Source organism: Embiotoca jacksoni, unplaced genomic scaffold, assembly GCF_022577435.1.
Source record: "Embiotoca jacksoni isolate LCO1_2020_lvr unplaced genomic scaffold, fEmbJac1.0.p SCAF_7, whole genome shotgun sequence".
In the NCBI taxonomy this organism is placed as follows: Eukaryota; Metazoa; Chordata; class Actinopteri; family Embiotocidae; genus Embiotoca; species Embiotoca jacksoni.
This window is the reverse complement of record NW_027185425.1, coordinates 8,726,911-8,748,015: the sequence shown is the minus strand read 5'-3', so window position 1 is coordinate 8,748,015 and position 21,105 is coordinate 8,726,911. Positions and strand designations below refer to the sequence as shown.

Sequence of the window (21,105 nt, the reverse complement as noted above, 5' to 3'; positions counted from 1 at the left end):
ATCCTTGCATGTGACATTGAGATGTATACAGTGGTCTTTGTGATAATCTTTTGCAGTGGTGAAAATGTATTCTACTAAAGACGCAAAGAGCTTTGGTAGAAATACCTCAAAATACTCAATCACAAGTAAAAACCTGCGCGAAAAATCCTACTTAAGCAAAAATACAGAAGTATTAGTTAAAGTATGAAAGTAAAAGTGCTGTTTTGGTCCCCTTAAGTGATATATGATTATGTATAAAACATCATTAGATCATTAATACTTATGCATCAGTGTTAGAGCAGCATGTTACATATAGCTGCTGCAGGTGGAGCTAGTTTGAACTACTTTATATCCAGGGACAGCAGATAAATCTGAGGGGTCAGATGATTACAGAGAGAGGAAAGAATAAAAAACTAAATTTTGATTCACAAATCTGTTTTCATTTTTTTTTTTTAGACCTTTTCTCTAATATTTGCTTTTCAGTGAGATATTGGATCATTGGAACTTTTATTGAAATGAAAAACGTGAGAAGATTAGAAGGAAAAATCTCTGCTTGTTGGAGCTATTAACAAATATGAAATGTGACTTTGATTACACACTGCTTTTTGTAAGATGTCAAAAGCCAAAAATAGGTTGGAAACAATTGGTTAAATGCATAACAATATGATGTCATTTAAAAGCTTGTTACATTATCCATTGTGTCAAATCTTCATTTTTACAGTAAGTAAAGCTGTAAAATAAATGAAGAGCAGTTGAAAGTCCATTTCCCACTGAAATGTAGTGGAGTGGAAGGATAAAGTACAATAACACAGAAATACCTATAAAGTGAAGTAAAATTATGTTAGAATTGTACAGTACTTGTTTTTTCAAAAATCTGTCAATTATAATGAGTCTGTTCAATTGAGCTAACTTCTACTACTTTTCACACTGCTGGTAGCAACAACGCATCATTTTTTTTTTTTTTATAAACTGATCACATGTCTTGTAAGTAAACTGTTGACCCACAAAGTAGCAAATAACGTTGATGTAATAGAAAAAAAAAACAGTAAGGATACTTTTCAATGCTAATCTTTTGTGTTTTCTATTTCTATCTTTTACAGTTTTCTGTATCACTATAATTTTCATTACATATCAGAAATATACCCAAAACTGGCTCGGTTTGTAACATCCAGAAAGACTGAGTTATCCACCGTCATTATAAATGCAACATCCGTGAACTCCGGCTTTCAGACACGTACCCCAGAGTTCCCGGATGTGCTGGTTTGCTCTGTGCTCCTGCAGTATTTTGTTCGAGTTTCCCGCCTGCCTTCCTGCTATTCGTCAACTCGAAAAACAACCACGTCTGATTGGACAAAACGGCTGTCTATCATCGTTATTGACGCGTAAACCAGGAAGTGTTTGTGGAAGAAGCGGTGTGTTGGTATTTTGGAGAGATTTGGATCAAAGTACCATAAAACGGTCAATTCCGCCGGTCTACGTGTCCACGAACGGCAGCCAGGCGTTTCGTAATGCAGAAAAACTTGCACTAAACGACACACTCTCTCGAAAAAACAAGAACTGTGTAAGTATCTACGTGAATGCAATGAATGAAAGCTGCTTGACATGTCCACTGGAAGGTTTGACGTTTTGTTGAATTTTATATACGCCATATATTTGTTCAAAAGCTAACGTCAAAGTTCTGCAAATTTAAACGTCAGTCCTGCAAATGCCTTTGCAGGATTATTTTCCTGTACATGTTCCAGAGAGAGAAAAAAAGGGGAAATCCATCCGAAGTGATTTTTAGAAACCTGACATCTGTAGTCTTGACAAAAGTCTGGTGTAGTTGGTCATGTCTTCAATGCTGGCAGATACAGAGCTTTACTAAATGTTCCCAAATGCTGTCTGTGTTGGGAAGGTCACTTTTGATTCAAAATGTCATGTGTTTATTTTACTTACTTCATCAGTGTAATATAATTTATTGCATTTGATGACTTTTCTGAGAAAACTTTTAATTAATAAAGCTGGACAGTTCTAAATAATAAATGCAAACTAGTCTGCGTAAACCTCCATACAGCGCTCGACACTGTTTACCGTCAAACCCTAAATATAATTTCTTAAATGTAAAATGAATTAAGATAGAAATTTTATGATTTTTTTTTTTTTTAAACCACAACCACCAAAATAAATCACGCGTGACTGCGGTAAAAGAAGAATGCTCCTACACCTTCAAATCAAGTCTGCATTCAGGTCAACCCCGTGCTGAACTGTCAACCGGTGTGGGTACTGTTCACAGCTTATTAACCCTGGTTCCTGAATAAATCTTAAAATATCTCTTCGTCTTATCTGATGACATGGCCAAAAGCCTCAGCGTGGTTGCGCTGCAAATTGAAACAAGCGAATCAATCAAAAACAAGACTCCAAATTGAAACTCGTACTTCCCAGAGAATGGAGCCCGTCTGAACCTACACAGAACACACATTTCTGTGCGGCAAAAAGATGCAAAGCAACAGAATGAATGTTTATGCTACACATAAGCATTTTACAGAAAATATTCTAATGTTTAGTTTTATTTATTTTCTTCATTTTCTTCATTTTTACTAAAACAACTCTAAATATTTTCTCAATATCATGTAGAGCAGAAAGTTCAATCAACATTTCAAAGCTTTTTTAACGAACCTGAAAACACTATAATTTTTTTAAGAAAGAATGTTTAATTGCAAGCCTACAATAGAGCTACTGCAGGAGTTCCTGCTCAGTGGTCTTGTTTTTGTAATGCCTGAAAGCCTTCTGTATTTGGGATCTTGAGGAAACTCTAGACTGTGTACTCGGGTCAATGGATCTTTTTCACAGTGAGACACTTTGTCATTGTAAGGAAAGCAGCAGTGCACTGATGATGGCTTACTTCCATTGAAAAGTAAGCCATGGAAGTGAACCAACACGCATAAAAGCAGGACCAAGTAGAATGCAGAAATCTTTAATATACCTGTTTTTCCCTACAGTGACAAGTCAAAATGTCTGCAGTTATAAAGGTCTGTTCTTTTTTTTTTTTAGTGCAGTTTATTTGTGAGCATCTCCTGATACATTTACTATTTGTAAATTATTTATTATTTACTTGGGTGTTTAGTGTGTCACAAGTAAATCAGAATCAGAAATACTTGATTGATCCACGAGGTGAAATTGGGTCACAGTTGGGTTACAGTTCCTCACATTGTAAAATAAAAAAGTTAAAAAATAAAGAATTATAAGAAAAAAACGAATTCTTCCGAACAGTCAACTATTAGGGGACAGCTCAAATTGTTTTCATTGATTATTTTCTATCTTATGTTTTCCAACAGGCAGCACATTGCACTGCTTTTTCAAATCCCCCATCGATGCAAATGCAAAATATACTGTCGCACTTTTCTGCAAGGGTGTTTCAAGTCAGTGGACTGCATGACATGATAAAGGCTTCAAATGTGTTTTAAGCACGTAAGGTAGAATATTGTGATGTGGCGGCACAGAACAACAGCAGCTCAGAGAACCTACTCTGTCCAACTGTAAACATTTCATTTGGCCGATTCCCTCTCTTCCTTTTGTCTTTCTTTCACTTCCTTTAATTTGCTGACTCTGGTTTCCAGCCGCAGGAGAACAATAGCGGCGCATACATCCTCTTTCTCTGCTTGGCACGAACAGTGTTTCGAAATGTAGCTGAAAACAGTGTTTTTAGTGCAAGGTACGATTCGGGTATCCCAAAGGCAGCAGCAGTCTCCCACGAGAGGGTATCAGTCAGCACCGGCAGCCAGCCACGCTCCTTGAACATGCTAATTCAGTCTCTCTCCTGTATTCCCCAGCTGCACCTCGAGACTCTCCACCACTCTTGTTCTTCTCGGATACACACAGAATCCTTTTCCTATTCACCTCTCTGTTCCCCTCATGTGCACACCTGCACGCAGAATTTCCCTTCCGTCACGCTCAAACATTGTCTTTCTTTGTGATAATCAATCCCCATTAAACTAACGGGGTGTGGGAGATATTAGATGGGTGCTAATCTTTTATTTTAATCAGACCTTTTAGCCCCAGAACAGGTCAGACATTTCAGTATCATCAGAAAGCACAGGTGTGCCTTTCGACTCACGCTCACATTTCCCACTATTTTAAACAAAGAGCTACAATATTGATTGATGCAGTGTGTTGTGAGGGAGCCTGTCTGGAATTTAGAGCAGAGAGCTCACTGAGAAACAAGGATGTCGGCTGGATACGATACACAAACACACTGAGTTTTAGTTCCTTGTAAAGAAAAGTATTATACAGGTGAAGTTATTCTGGCCACTGGACATCTACACACACACACACACACACACACACACACACACACACACACACACACACACACACATATGCTTTGACATAAATGCACAGCACCTTTAGACGTGTATCCATACACACAAGTATAGTGCCGCCCTTGCATAGCGACGTGGAGCCTGAGGAAACTATTTATATAATTCCTCACTCGTTCTCTTTATATCTTACCTCTGAGCTGTCAGGGTAATCAAAGAGAACTCGTGGTGTGAAGGGAAATGTTGTTAGACTAAATGAGATGGATAGGAAATGCACATACTGAGAACATAACACACATGGAAGGCAGTGAGAATTAATTTAATTATGTCCAGCAGATGTATGTGAAAGATAAACCATCTGCCTGATCAAAACTGACTACTTCCCTCTCTATATAGGATTTTGCATTTACTCGAATCCTTCCTGCAGATTTCACAACTTATCTCAGGCTACAGTAACAGGAACAGAGCTATGTCTGTATTTGATTCAACTAAATGACCAGGTGTGATACTACTGTGATACTACTATTCTCCCTCTCAGTTGGTTGTTTTTCTTCTCACTTCCCGCCAGGCTGAGGAAGGAGAATGGGGAAGAAGGATGCCAGTGCGACCAGATTACCAGTCGATCAATACAGAAAGCAGATTGGTGAGTCTTTTAGCATCCTAGTGTGGAGCAATAGCAGAGTTCTCAAGTGTAATTAAATGACATTAGTTATTGCCAGTTGATTTGATATGTTGACACTAGTTGGAAGCAGATTAAAAGAAATGATTGCTTTTCTTTGTTACAAAACATAAAAGAAATTCTCTGGGTATTTGTCATTAATATGTCATCTTGTGTACAAGATGACAGACAGTTTAATCTAAAAGATAATCAATATGTTAACTGACAATTAGAACAATAAATTCTGTAAATTAATTCATGGTGCTTTTCTGACAGTTGACATTGATCTTCTACGTGTTGTGTAACTCCCATTTCAACAAAAAACATAACTCACTGCTTGATGTGGGCAAAATTACCACAACACAGTAATCAATGCTGCCTCATAGAAACAAGCTAATATCACACATAATAAATCACACACAATGCTGTGTCACAGGGAGGTATTTGGTGGTAGTTTCACATTTATCCCAAACCACCCGACTCTTTTGTGAGCAGTGAGATGGAACTTTTTCTAGTTTGCATTGGATTTAAAAGAACCTTAAACCAGATTCAGTGGATTAGAACCACTATAAAAACCTGCGGAGGTAATTACACTTTTCACATGAACAATCTAAGGTGACAAGCAGTGAATCCCACGCTTAAAAACCTGCCCATTTAATATCATGTCAGAAGCTGTTCTGTCAAAGTTTAACGCCACTCTAATCCCGCAGTATTTGGTTTCCCCATCCCTCCCCCACCCCACCCCTTACATCTCAAAGGCCTAACTAAAGCAATATGGTTGGAATCAATCAAAAGTTCAGTCGCCGTCAGCGTGCCAGCCGTGGCTGCTTGAAGATCACAGCTTGTATCATGTCTTTTTTGTTTTTGTTATTCTCTTGTGGAGCAAAACCAAAAAGTTGCCAGTGGCAAAGCTGGATAATTGTGAGCAGCTATGACTGATGCAAATACAAAGGGAAGCTCTGTTGGCCTTACAGGCTTAAAGGTTTTACTTTGAATCCCAGGAGTTACATACTGTTGCATTAAATGGAGTGAGACGCTTCAATAATGCTCCTATTTTTTCGGCCCTAGATCAATGACTTCTATCACCAGGAACCTGTGCAAGGAATAAATTCCTGGTGATGGTACAACAATTGTAGCTATAAAGGGTGATATGAAGTGTGCCTTAATCCAGAAGATTAAAATAACAGGACATCTAAGATTACATCCACTCATCCTCTGGTACCTTAAACCACCTGTTTGACTGGTTCTAAAAAAATGAAGACACTTTCAGTCAGAAGTTACAGTGACACAGGTCAGAAGACTGATGTTACAAAACTGCTGCATCAGGACAGTTTGAATTAAACAATTCTGGATAAAATAAGAATCACAATTTTCTTGCTTAGCATTAAGATCATGATTCTCTCTAATTAATTTTTTTTCAAAAATAAAACGCAATAAATATCCCTCAAAAATATGATGGTTCCTGATATAGAACCTGCACATCAACTTTAGACAACAGAGAGGGAACACTCTTGTTTTTAGTTTAAATGCAGAAACTTCATGAATCTTACACTGAACATAAAAACAATCAACATTCATCTCTCATCTTTCCTTACTTGCGCAACCTTCGAAGAATTACTTTTCTGTGCGTCTCTTACTCACTCTGTTCCTCACTGCTGGTTTCGACTGCTGCGCATGACGTGAAACGTCGCCTTGTAGTTTCGGAGCGTTTGGTTTCATGCTGCTGATGTCCTAAAATGATAATGCAGCAGAATCGGACGTTGTCCTTTTAGAAATGCATATCATCAATATGACGACTCCGTACATTTTCTGGCTGTTGCAAATCCAGCAGGCACATTGGTTTGCGAATCTTTCACAACACGCTTCTCTGTGACACATTTTTGAAGCAGAATATCTAATCCACAAGTTATAAGATAGTCACCTACACCAACAACTCATACCACATATAAGAGCACGGAGGGTTTTGGGCACATGTCGAGGGAAGAGGTCAAACTTTAAAGGGGAGAGCGAAGATCAAATAATATTTAACTGGCTCAAGAGACAAACCAAAAGCACATTTCACAATCTTATCTTGTGGCTTTTCCAATTAGCTGTCTGATTTTAAAGATACTGGCGATGTTTTTGATCACTCGTCTGAAGTGAACATTAATCAGGAGGATTCTAAAACCCTGCTACCCACCTTACATGTGTTATCACTGCATACGAATAACTCTCATCAGAGGGATGTGGAAGCCCTGAAGTTGTTTTCTTGAATAGAAAACTGGGGATAAAAAAAATAAGGCAGTTTCTAGTGTAATTTGCAAAAATACCAAAGAATACTCAACTTTCATGTCGGTGTGGAACTGGGAAATTCTACATGTCGTATATGTCACTTTCTGTGGTGCGGCTCACAACCGGGCTCTTTAGAAAATGTTTTATTGTACACATTAGTGCCGTTAGAGGGCAATAAGTAAAGTTCGCCAATAGCCAGGCATTCTCAAGAAGCTGTTCACCATTATGTCTTTACTATGTCAATTATAGCGCTGTTTTGTGCCTCCCAGCGGATGATTGTTTGTTGGCCCCTGGTGGTTTGCTTCTTCAGATTATTTCAGGTTTTATATTTCTTGGTGTTAAAAGGACTCGTGGTGTTTTCGGCTTAATGTTTTCTGCTGGTTCATGTTTCCGTTTAACTTTTATTTTCATTGTTAGTTTTTTTTTTTATCCAATTGCTTTTTTTCTTTTCATTTTATTTCATTTAAAGGAAAAAGAGCGCCGGTTTGACGGCATTATTTGTTTTTCTGTTGGCATGTTATAGCCTAGAGAGATGTTTCTCTTTTTTTTTACTCTACCAGGAGGGAGTGACTGTTGCATATGTTTTCATACTGGGAGAGAAGAATATGATTATTCAGCCTCCAGATATCCCGTAACCATCTACCATTATGTAAAACATGGCAGGTCCAATAAATGAGAGACAGACATAACATAACAAGCTCATTTCCCACTGTCACATCCCCTACCAAGGTGCATGAAATCTTTTTTCCCCTTCTGCATTCAATGTTTTTTCTTCAGCACATCTCATCAATTCAGAAATATGTAACACACTTGTCAGAGGCACTTTGGGCCCCGTCTCTACCAACGCATTCTTCCAACCCCTCAATTTCTACCGTTTTTCCTTCTTTTTGAAAAGAATGGCCATCAGGCAATTTCAGTAAACCGCTGTTTAACAGCAAAGGTGGAACACAGAACACAGAAAGTGTGTGTGTGTGTGGGGGGGGGGGGGAATGGAGAAAAAGGAAGTCTTCAAAGATAGCATGGGGCTCGTTCTTCTGAGAGCTGCAATGGGCCACATGTGGTAATTTGGAATTGTGATAGCAGCAGTCCAGGCTGTTTGTTGAGCTGTACCATCATCTCTGCTGGAGTGCTTTTGTCATGTCAGATGGCTATCAAAGGGCCACCGTTGACACTCGCTTTTTAAATACCATTATTAAGCCTGTTATAATTGAGTGCCCTCAGGATAGGTAAAGCTGCAGCGTTCTTACGCTTTCACCTTGCAGAAAAGATCACAGCTACGAAATTGTATTGTTTTAGGTATATCACTCCCATCTATCGGCACGTTACAATACATTACCAATGTATAACCGTTTTCCTCTTTTCATTATATCATGGACAATCTCCATTTACAAGCTTTTTGGGGCTGCCCCCAAAATAGTCGACTAAGCGTTAGTCGATGAGAAAAGTCTTTGTCGATCAAGTTTTCATTAATTGTTTAGTCGCAGGGTGGAAAACTCAATATATGCGCCCTGTCAACGACATTTTAAAGAAATATCTGTTCCTGCTCGAGCCTTCCCCAATAGGAAGGTGGCCTTGTGTGTGTAACCAGGAGGTGACGTATGTCCATTCAACCCTTGTTGTGGGATGTGAGCGACTCTCGTATGTAAGAAGTGAAATTAACAGCACGTAGCCACATCCACTGTGAAGTGCACACAGACAGCAGGGATGAAGTTACTGGAGTCAGCCATGAAGTGTTGCGCACCATGTTGGCTGATCCAGAAAAGAAAATAAATTCCCAGCTTATGTCACGGTACGACGTGTCTCTGCCTTTCCTCAACACGGGTTGCTCTGACTCATTTGAAACCATTATCGCTTTTGCCGTTAGTGTCGTCAGTAACGGTTGGCTTGCTTCCTGTGTGCCCTTATAAAATTTGCGTTTTAAACGCTGATTATAAAAAAAAATATATATTTTTCTGCACTGTAGCACAATGTTACTTATCATATTCATTGTTTGCCCTGAAACAAACTATTTTTGGATGTCCCGTAAAATATATTTAAAAAAAAAATGTTTTTATTAATATCATGAAATGTGCATCGACTAGTTGGCTCGAACTAATAGTCAACTAAGAGAATCTGTAGTTGGGAGGAACCCTAATGTTGTTGTTTTTTTTACTTTAAAGCTCACACACACTGTAAAATTGAGCTTTTCATCTCCTCAACTGACAGAACAAGAAATACATATCTCCCATGTACCTGGCATCAGTCCTCCAGTTCTACCACCCTTCATTCTGGCAGATGCCAGCGATGCGCACCATGTGGTCACTGACCATTTGGCTGCCTTGCCAGATACACACAGAAGCAAAGCAAAGCAAAGCAAAGCATGAGAAACTGTCAGACACGCTGTCAGTGTGTTTCCAGAATCGTTCCAGGGCTCTCGGAGAGTACTGGACAGTGGGCTGTCGGTCCAAATTAAGCACGTGGTGCATATGTACATTAAATCTTTTTGGTGCATATGTAAGACAGCTCGTCCCCCATAGACACAAACATTCAGAGTTCCTCAGGTGTGTTTGTGCTTCTCTTGACTCGCCTCTTTGGTATCATGTTGCCTTCATGATAAATGGTGTACCGTAGCTTTTTAAACACTGCAGTCGTGGCAGTTTAATTTCTAGCCTTTGTAAAAGTTCTTACTTTTACTTCAATTCAAACATCTATCAATTTGCATAATTAATTGAATGTTTCTTCAGCTGTCCTGGTTTGAGGTCGCATATCTGCCTCCAGCAGAGAAGCACTGGTCTTTTGTCATTTTTGAAACAAGGCGCATTTTAGATAATGAATGGATAAATGGCTTCAGGGTAATTCTGTTGTTTGCTCCTTTAAAAACGTCTAAGTATTCAGTTCTTCAAGCCGTCATAAAAGGATTGACAAGAGGAGACAAGGTTGCATATGTTTCACCAATTTCCAATCAGAGACGCCTAATAAAGCATATTTTTACATTTTAAATATATTTTCCTGCTACACCCTCAGACAGAGCACCGGCGCTGCTGCTGCTCTGCTAATGTGCTGCTCGCTCTTCTATGTAGATGTGGGCTTTAGACCGGTGGAGTCATTCTTGCAGTGTGTGGTGTACTGGGTTGGTAATGCAGTTTATTATTGTGGTTCTGTAGCTGATTGTCCACTTTATTTGACATATCAATACATCTACAGAGATATAAAACGCGAAGGCAGCAACTTGGGGAAACATCTGGTGCGGCAGCGTCAGAAAACGTCATGTTAGTAGCGCTTTTATTTCTTGTGATTGCAACAAACGGTTCAAATTTCCTTTTATGACGTGATGCATGACTGAAATGTTGGCAGCTAAATTGTACTTGTTACCAGCATGAGGTAATATATATTATATCATATTTGGAAGCTTTGTTCTGTCCTGGGATCAGTTCTTCCATGAAACTGTCAGAGCTTCTTCCCTGCCTGTCAAACCCATCAGAATTTTAACAGTGTGTAAAGGAATATTTGAATCTCTATACAGTAAAACCCATTAACGTGTTTTTTTTTCCTAAGACAAAATAATTCACAAGGGTAACTTAATATTTTCTTAGGGTTGCAGCATCTGATCCAATCTCACCAAAGGAAGCCAACTATAGTCAATAGTTAACAGGGAAACTAATTCACGTAGCGGCTTTTCTCTTGACTCTACCCTCTTTGCCTGTCTCTTCCTCCTGAAGTAATCTTCAATACACCGCTTCTGTTAATAATGTGATTTAAGCTTGCCTTGTTCTTTAATCCAGACCTCACCTGACCTCAACACCACTAAACATTTAAAGGGGCACTTGAAGACTGAGAAAACAAAGTATTTCTGACATCACAAGAAGTTCGTTGATGCATCTCAAATTGTCAAATAATGCTGGGGTAATATGCTTCATCAGGTTTTGCATACACCTGGGTGTACCAAATTCTAAGATATTCTAAAAGTCGTAAATGTTTCAGGAATTAAACTTTTTACTCAAATTAGTTAAGATGACATCATCATCTGTAATGAAAAAGTCTGCATTGAGATATTTGTTTTGAATGAGTCTTTTGGTCTCTGACTTTTGGACCCTGCTGAATGATACAGACCTAATTATTACTTTTTTTTATTTCAACTTCTAAAGTTTCTTATCATTCAGGCAAACTGAGATATTCTTAGATGTCTAAACCTTTCCTATCTTTAATTTAATGGGCAATTTGTGTGACACAAATCACATACACCCCTCCTTCTCTCGAGTGCTCAATCACATGTGTCTAATTTGAGCTAATACCCCCTACCTGTCTCATTATGCTAAGCAGAATAACGGCTCAAGATAAAAACTAATATCTCCCCTTGTCTTCATCAAACACCATTTATAGGAAAAGGCAATGACAAACACTCAAGAACAATCCAATGAAACACTGGGAACATTACATCTAATGGGATGTTTGTGGAGGCGGAGTCCGCTTTCACTTCCCCCTTTTCCTCTTGACATGAAATCAGTGGTGACTTCAATGAAAGGCGCACTCAGGGAAACCTCACAGCAGGCACTCGGGGCCGCTTTACAAGGGTTAATGTTCCTCTGAGTCACGGCATTGTTGTTGCTGTACAGGAGGACAGTGATGCCTTTTGAGTGCGGCAGGCAGAAGCAGGGAGGGATGGGAGGACGGCGTGGAGCCCGGCGCAGGTAGATAATTGGTGACAGAAAGTGTCTACAGCACTGGTGCTGCAAGGGAAACGGCATTGACAAATAGGAGTGCTCATAAGCCCAATGCAATATCACTTTGTGTGCGCAGGCTCCAGACCCACACAAACAAACCACAGGTGAAAGCCAACATGCTGTAACACAACAACATTTTAATATCTTGCACAGCATGATGTAATTTTTTTAGCAGATATTCTCCATGTCAATGATCTTACTTGGTGTAATTATTCTGATTTAGCTCCAGTTAAGTTCTGATTCTAACCAGATGGTTATGGGCGTATTGGGTTGTGATGGATTTTTGCGCTTTTGAGTATTGTTGGGCATTGGCTGCTGAAGTGATACCTTAACGACACAGATTGCAAAACAAACCGAGCTATCGTCAAAACACAAAGAAGGAATGGTTCAGTTGTGAACTTCGATTTAAAATCTGCAAAACAGATTTCTAAAATTTGTTATCTCTGATCAACCTGGTTTGAACATTTGGTTTTTATTACTATATATTAGGAAGATATCCTCGATATAAAAAAACAAAAAACATTTGTAGAATGTAAGTGTTGACCTTGGCTTAAAAAGCATAAGCAAAAAAAAAAAGAAGATGCATAAAGCTCCACTCACACGGGCATGTGAAATGAAAAATCAATTAATTTCAATAGAATTTTTGCGACCAGTAGATTTGCACAAGAGGGGGGGGGGGGGGGCGGGGGTTGTAGTAAACTGTGGATCTTATTAGCCATTTTTCCCTATTCACTATTATTTAACCACTTCTATTAAACTGTTCCACATTAGAGGGATGATTTACAGACAGGAGTTCATAGGGCAAATACATCTTTTGAATAAACTGTGTGAAATTATTATTCTGATAGCTACCAAGCTAATGAGCTTGCTAACTGAAATTTAACATCCTTATTAGCTTGGCGTGCTTTTCCCCCCTTCTCCGTTATTGAATTATGGACAACCCCGAGAACAAAATGACAGTCAACGGCCCAGCATGGAGAAAATTGAAGTAACGCTGACAGCTTCTGTGATTGGCCGATGCTCTGCCCATTGTCCATTTGTTATTAAACATATTTAGGACCACATTCCTGAAAGGATGCTGATGAATATAACCCTTCTGGTGTGACTTGAATGAGTTCAATTAAACGACAGGCTTTAAACTGGATTAACAAATATATGTTCATGCTGTATCACTCGTAAACAATTCTCTGTTCATTGTACACTCCTTACAACGTATTTGGATTTCTTTTTTTTTTCTCTTTTTTTTTCTTGGATATTGGTTTTGCCGTATTATTCGTGCCTCCTGTAGCGTCATCACATCCAGCTATTTGCAAGTCTGAAAATCTTTGCAGCATTTGTGTGAATGGTGAGCAACCTGAGGTGCCCTCCAACCAAATTTTCCTCTCCACTTTCTGACAAGTGGAGGAGACATTTAGTGCCCCCCCTAATGAATTCCCACTAGCTCGCTGTCTGCTCCTGGCAACATGCTCCCCATTTCTATTAGCCCTCCGCGGAGTCAGTGGGAGGTGAGGGAGGAGTTCAGGACCAGGAGCGATGGAGGGAGAAAGAGATAGGAGATTGGAACTGAATGTGAGATCTCAAAAGAGGAAGCAGGCAGAGCGAGATGGTTGAAAAAGAGAAAGTGTGGAGTGAGATGGAGCAAATACTTAACACCGGGCTAATGGTCATCTCCTCTGTCCTCTGTGGCTGTCCCTGGAAGAGAGAAACCTGTGCTCATGATATCAAAGGGAGTGTTGCTCTGTCTGTTTTCACACACACACACACACACACACACACACACACACACCCCGATCTACTCCTTCCTTTACCACTGGTCCATCTCTTTTCTCGCCTGCACCCTTTTCACATTGATATAGACATTTTCTTTCCTTCCCTTGTTTCCTTCTCCAATATAAATAAGACTTAATGGGCTGCAAGTAAAAACATCTGACATCCGCACGTCACATCAGCAATTTAGAAACCTCGAAGCTGACCGCGGGGCCTTTGTCTCTCTATGTTGCACATATATTTCTCATTTGCATGTCTGTTCTTATGAAGTGCATTGATTTGCTAGTCCTCAGTTTAATGTTAACCAACCGAACTGCACATCTAACCTCAGCTCTAAACACGAATCTTTGCTTAATCACAACTAGATTTAACCCTGACCTTAAGTTTCAAAATAACATCTTTTAAAGACTTGTTTCCCTGTTCACAATCTGAGCATAGGAATAGTTCCCACAAAGATAGAAGAGCCTACGCGCACGCACGCACACACACACACACACACACACACACACACACACACACACACACACACACACACACACACACACACACACACACACACACACACACACACACACACTGTTCAGCAAGCTGTTGCCTTTCCACCCTATTGTTAGCAAAGTTCCTTTTCCTGCAGTGTGTTGTTTCTAATTAGACCAAGACAGCCGGCTCTGCCTCATGTGAAACACACACACACACACACACACACACACACACACACACACACACAGACAGACAGACACTACACGTTCGCTTTGCCAGGTGTCCAGTTTGCCCACAAGTCTCGCCCTCGAGAGTTGAGCCCACGGGATGTCAAGTATGTGTGCATATACTGTGTGCAGCTCAGCCCAGAAAAGATTTATTGTATTGTGCAGACTGTGACTTGTGGGTAAATCTAATTGTAGAAATTGTTATTTTGGTTTACTTATTTTCCTCGTGTTATTTTGTTAACCACCCGTTTGACTGCTGCATTTGATCTTTGAGTTGCAGCAAAACTTTAAAGAATAGTTTGAGATTTTGGCAGAAATGCTTTGTTGATTTCACAGTCTGCGTGACATGAGAAGAACAGTACCTTTCTCATATCAACTAATTTTGAACCTACATTCAGGAGATGTTTAATTTAAAGACGGGAAACAAGAGGAAACAACTAGCCTGGTCCTCTAAAGGTAACAAAGACTGCCTACCAGCCCAAATACACATTTTATCTTGTTTGTTTAAAATTTTAAAAAAATAAAAGCCCAAAGGGTAAAAACAACAAGTGTGTCGGTTTGTGAGGGTCTATTTCTTAGCTAGGTGTTGTAACTCTTTGGAGTCACTGCTTTCCTGGCACCGACAAGTGAAAGTTGTGACATAGAATTAACCATTTCAAGGTCGTTAGATTTTTCTACCCTAATTATATTCTCATCATTTATTATTTTCTTTTCTTTCTTTTAGGTAAACAGGACTTCAAAAAGTCAAAGTCGGTCTTAAAGGCAACACAGCTGAGAGCTGAAGCAAAGAAGAGTTCGTCTGGATTCAAGGTGAGACTCACTTTATCTTCAGGACTACTGGAGCTATCTACATGTATTCCACTCTGTCTGCTTGCCTGTCTGTTTTGGCCCATCTGTGATTCTGCTTGTCTGTCTGTCTGTCTGGCAACCATCTTTTTTCCATTTGTCTATCTGTCTAACTAACTGTTTGAAAGCGTGTCTCAGTAGATAATTTTCATTATCCGAGACACGCAGCTGTCTTACTGCAGGAACTTACTGCAGGCCCTTTGGGAATCTATCAATCTGCAGTAGATCTAGCTGTAATTATTTGACTTGGCCTCAAGGTTATTCTTCGAATGCTGTACAAGTGTTAAAAACTATCTTCAAGGAAAAAAAAAGAAAAGAAAACAGTATTGTCTTCCATAGAATGAAGTTTACAATAGTGTATTGTGTCTTTTAAAGAAGACATGACTCGCAGCTTTCCATCTTGCAGTTTTAAAATTTAAGCATGTTCTTACTCACTACATTACTTTTTAATGGTAAGAGAAGAATGGAGAGGGACAAGGAGAGTCAAGGAGGGACAGTGGAAAATACAGCAATCCTGGAACAAAAAGGAATGAGAAACTGATTAGATGGATAGAGAAGGTAATGTGAAGGTAAAGGGGGGTGGGGGGTGCTGCTGGGGTGCGTCTCTCCCTGTTGCTTTGTCACACTGCAGTGATTAGGAGCCGTTGTGCCGGCAAAGATGGATGAGTCTACGTTTATCACTCTAATGGCAAATGTGGCACTGCTGCTAATGTTTTTGGCTTACCAACTGAATGAGGAAAATATTTCCAAAATATATATATGTATATATATGTATATATATGTATATGTATATATATAGTGGGTACGGAAAGTATTCAGACACCTTTAAATTTTTCACTCTTTGTTTCATTGCAGCCATTTGCTAAAATCAAAAAAGTTCATTTTATTTCTCATTAATGTACACTCAGCACCCCATCTTGACAGAAAAAAACAGAAATGTAGAAATTTGTGCAAATTTATTAAAAAAGAAAAACTGAAATATCACATGGTCATAAGTATTCAGACCCTTTGCTCAGTATTGAGTAGAAGCACCCTTTTGAGCTAGTACAGCCATGCGTCTTCTTGGGAATGATGCAACAAGCTTTTCACACCTGGATTTGGGGATCCTCTGCCATTCTTCTTTGCAGATCCTCTCCAGTTCCGTCAGGTTGGATGGTGAACGTTGGTGGACAGCCATTTTCAGGTCTCTCCAGAGATGTTCAATTGGGTTTAGGTCAGGGCTCTGGCTGGGCCAGTCAAGAATGGTCACAGAGTTGTTCCGAAGCCACTCCTTTGTTATTTTAGCTGTGTGCTTAGGGTCATTGTCTTGTTGGAAGGTGAACCTTCGGCCCAGTCTGAGGTCCAGAGCACTCTGGAAGAGGTTTTCTTCCAGGATATCTCTGTACTTGGCCGCATTCATCTTTCCTTCAATTGCAACCAGTCGTCCTGTCCCTGCAGCTGAAAAACACCCCCATAGCATGATGCTGTCACCACCATGTTTCACTGTTGGGATTGTATTGGGCAGGTGATGAGCAGTGCCTGGTTTTCTCCACACATACCGCTTAGAATTAACGCCAAAAAGTTCAATCTTGGTCTCATCAGACCAGAGAATCTTATTTCTCAGTCTGGGAGTCCTTCATGTGTTTTTTGGCAAACTCTATGCGGGCTTTCATATGTCTTGCACTGAGGAGAGGCTTCCGTCGGGCCACTCTGCCATAAAGCCCTGACTGGTGGAGGGCTGCAGTGATAGTTGACTTTGTGGAACTTTCTCCCATCTCCCTACTGCATCTCTGGAGCTCAGCCACAGTGATCTTTGGGTTCTTCTTTACCTCTCTCACCAAGGCTCTTCTCCCACGATTGCTCAGTTTGGCTGGACGGCCAGGTCTAGGAAGAGTTCTGGTCGTCCCAAACTTCTTCCATTTAAGGATTATGGAGGCCACTGTGCTCTTAGGAACCTTGAGTGCTGCAGAAATTATTTTGTAACCTTGGCCAGATCTGTGCCTTGCCACAATTCTGTCTCTGAGCTCCTTGGACAGTTCCTTCGACCTCATGATTCTCATTTGCTCTGACATGCACTGTGAGCTGTAAGGTCTTATATAGACAGGTGTGTGCCTTTCCTAACCAAGTCCAATCAGTTCAATTAAACACAGTTGGACTCCAATGAAGGAGTAGAACCATCTCAAGGAGGATCAGAAGAAATGGACAGCATGTGAATTAAATATGAGTGTCACAGCAAAGGGTCTGAATACTTATGACCATGTGATATTTCAGTTTTTCTTTTTTAATAAATTTGCACAAATTTCTACATTTGTTTTTTTCTGTCAAGATGGGGTGCTGAGTGTACATTAATGAGAAATAAAATGAACTTTTTTGATTTTAGCAAATGGCTGCAATGAAACAAAGAGTGAAAAATTTAAAGGGGTCTGAATACTTTCCGTACCCACTGTATATATACACCATATAGAGGAAGCTCCAACCAGTGAAATAGCTTGCGAGTCTGCTGCCACTGGTTTTTAAATCATCCTTAAAATGGAGAATTCTCAGTGATATTTATAGTTGTTTTTAAGTGAAAGTAATTTGTAAGAACATATAATTTAGACACGTTTCTTTTGCATGTTTATTTTCCTCTGTGCCATGAATGTTGGATCTGTTTACGGCACATTAAAAAAAAACAAAAGGCTTCAGTTCCTCGTCAAGCTTCAGTTGCCATGAAGTGCACAGAGATGAACAAATCACAGTAAGGATTAAACACTGGGTGAAATGGTCAGGTTTTTAAATATGCATCTCTTAGACATGCAAGGCCTCATTAAACATGTCTTTAATCCAATTAGATTAGTCCATATCTTGAAATATTGATATTGGTCATGAATAATTCATGTTTTTCATGCCCAAGATGAGGGGAATTTTCAGAGGTCGGATTAAAAATACCTCTGGGACGAGGATATTAAACTGACTTAGACCTCTTGGCCCCGATTTCGATTGAAATTCAGCCCAAATGTAATGGATATTTGGTCATGCTTGCTTTCCCATCAAGTCCTTTTAGAGTGCTATGAAGCTGAAGAAGTGATTTTTACACAGCTGTCTGGTGACAGTGGAAAGCCACTCTTCACTGTCTCTTAGCCTTTGGTTGATAGCTAAGATTTGGCTTCGGTTTTTATAGGCCCACTTTGGGCTGTTCTGTTCTGTTCTGTTCTGTTCTGTTCTGTTCTGTTCTGTTCTCTTCTCTTCTCTTCTCTTCTCTTCTCTTCTCTTCTCTTCTCTTCTCTTCTCTTCTCTTCTCTTCTCATCTCATCTCATCTCATCTCATCTCATTAGGTAATCACTTTCTGACATTTCCAAAAGCTGTGAATGGGGAGACCTATTTTGTCACCTTGAGTGGCAGAAAAGTTCCCAGATGTCAACTTGAGTGGCACAACAATCCAATGTTCTCAAACGTCAGTGAACGCTGATTGGGAACTTTTCTGCCACTCCAGTTGACTATTGGGAAACATGGTCGACCCGTTCAAAGGACTTTCAAATGGCAGATTTTAGTCTTTACTAATATGTGGACCTTTTGAAAAATGATCCGAATCCTTCCATTTCCTTTCCTTCTCTCCCCTTCTCTTTTTTTTTTTCACTGTATCTTTGGTTGAGATTCTGGTCTCAGATGCAGCTGGCATCTCAGAAGGGCCAGCAGACTTGCGGGCACAGAGAATCTAGCAGCTGCCAGGGCAGGCTGTCTCGGGGCTGTCCTAGTAACTGTGCAGTCTGGATAAGTTGGCAGAGAAAAGGAGAGACACTGTGAAAGAAAAAGTAAGAGAGGGCGAACTTCTGTTCCCACAACAGTGATCATTTGTCGGGGTTGCTCAAAAAAGGAAACCAGCCACCTGTTGTGTCCATGCAGGTCCTCATAAACACGTTTTGTCATCGTGTGTTTATGGAAGTAATGTGTTGTTGCCTGAATACAAGTCTGCAGCTCCTCCAAACACTGGATGTTGTGGGGTCACGTGGTCTGCAGTCTCTCCTCAGGTTGCCTGGAGAAGAAGCAGCGCCTTCAAAGTAGCTCCAACACATTATATTGCAACACAGGAAACAAGCCTGCTGCCTCGTCTAATTGGCACACTAGCCTTCTGTTCAGTTCTGCACTGTTTTCCCTCAGTCTTATTTAGCTGCTGAGCCTAGAAAGTTGGGGGGGGAAATTGCTTATGGAATTGGCAGAGGATGGAGACTACAGATAATGACTCTGGGTATCTTCCAGCTGTCATTTGTGACTGTGTTGTGTGGCGAGCAACACCATATAGAACGGAATTTTTAAGCATTATTATTTGGCATTTCCCCCCCCCCCCCTTTATTTGACAGCAGGAGGGGGAGATACAGTAGGTGGTTTATGACATGCAGCAAGGTTCAGGTCGGCCAGGATCCTTAACAATGGACGCTGCAATTTTTTGCCTTTTTGTAACTCCATCCAATTTCTTCTATTCAGGTTTTCGAGCAACATTTGTATGTTCATACAACACGCTATGTAGCTATTTTTGTCTTGAGGGGGAAATTTTGATGATCAGGAACCAAAATTATTGAGCAGCATCCAGAGTCACAGCTAATAAACCATGAGGGTGGCTGTGATGAAAACCTGGATCCAAACCATAGCATCTGCTTAGCTTCTGACTGAAGCAGACTTTTGGATCAGTTTTTTGTGTTAGCCATTAGGTTTATGAGTCTCATTCACACGCTTGGGTTTGTTAGGAGGCGTGTTGACAGATATGCACGGGGGGGGCTCTACAGCCTTTTCAGTTGTTTAATGTACAATAAGTGTAATGAAAAGACTCAGTGAGATGTGATAGTGATGATAAGGCGTTTCCTGTTCACACAAACGTTTTACGTAAGTGTCCCTAAAGTTTGCAAATAGGCGCCAGAAGAAGGAGCTTTAATTATGGAAAAGGCATATTTGTTCAATTTATGCTTCCCCCCCCCCCTTGTATATATTACATTTTTTGTTTATTGTTTTTATAGGATTATATTAAATATATTTCGGTATACTGGTTGGACAACATTATCTGAAGACCTCACTCTGGCCTCAGGGAAATCATCAACAGATAAATCACTGCTGGAAATTATTAAAAGCTTTACGAAAGATATTGAATGGAGTGTGGAAGTATGAGGATGTGTGCTATCAGTGATGAAGGAAGATACAATATGTGTTTGTTGATTACTGCACAATAAAGAAATACTGCATTAATTTGGTCACCTCTTATGAAGCAAATAAAACAACCAAATTACCAAAACCTTGGATTTAATCGGTCATGAAATATCCTCTAACGGCTGGTTATTTATTGCGGTGTCTTGTACAGATGGGACATGCTTACTAACTACAGCTCGAATGTTCCAACATTGGTTTGTAGCTCGTGTCTGTCTGCCACCCACATAGAGCCACTAACACGCTGAATCTGAGTTGCTTAGCAGGCAGACTGAATTGCACATACGCACACACACAGACGCACAAAAAACAAACCCAGGAGGGGAATAAAAATCGGACCAGATGAGGGGATGTCTGCTGAGCTGTGGCTTGTCGCCAGGGTGACAGGGACCGAGCTCCCAGCATACCGAGTGTGCTGCAGCTGCTGCCGGTGCTGAGGGAGCCACATGATGAAGATGATGATGTGTTTGGGCCACATCCAGAGGTCTCCATCAAAATGTGGGCAGAGAGAGGCTGTGTGTGTGTGTGTGTGTGTGAGTGAGGCAAGAGTCAACACAGTGGGCTACTCTCCTCGAAAACAATGATCTCAATCAAGTGCAGGTGCTTTCTACAACTCACGTGATCTCACTGAAACCCCTCCAGCTTGTTTTCATAGACAAGTCGCTGTAACCAGCTGTTGTCTTGCTCTCTGAAACCTGATGCAAAGATGGTGAGGAAAAAGAATCTGCAT

The 21,105-nt window shown here is 40.2% G+C and overlaps 1 protein-coding gene across 1 annotated transcript in view; it reads left to right on the top strand.

The window, feature by feature from the left end:
- Positions 1-1,372: 1,372 nt before the first annotated feature.
- triqk (triple QxxK/R motif containing) overlaps positions 1,373-21,105 on the top strand; it is a 24,609-nt gene continuing 4,876 nt past the window's right edge. Inside the window, exons 1-3 of the mRNA XM_069176798.1 lie at positions 1,373-1,540; positions 4,843-4,917; positions 15,102-15,187. Of these exons, the coding sequence (XP_069032899.1) occupies positions 4,857-4,917; positions 15,102-15,187 (147 nt within the window). The 5' untranslated portion in view covers positions 1,373-1,540; positions 4,843-4,856. The remainder of the gene's footprint in view (positions 1,541-4,842; positions 4,918-15,101; positions 15,188-21,105) is intronic.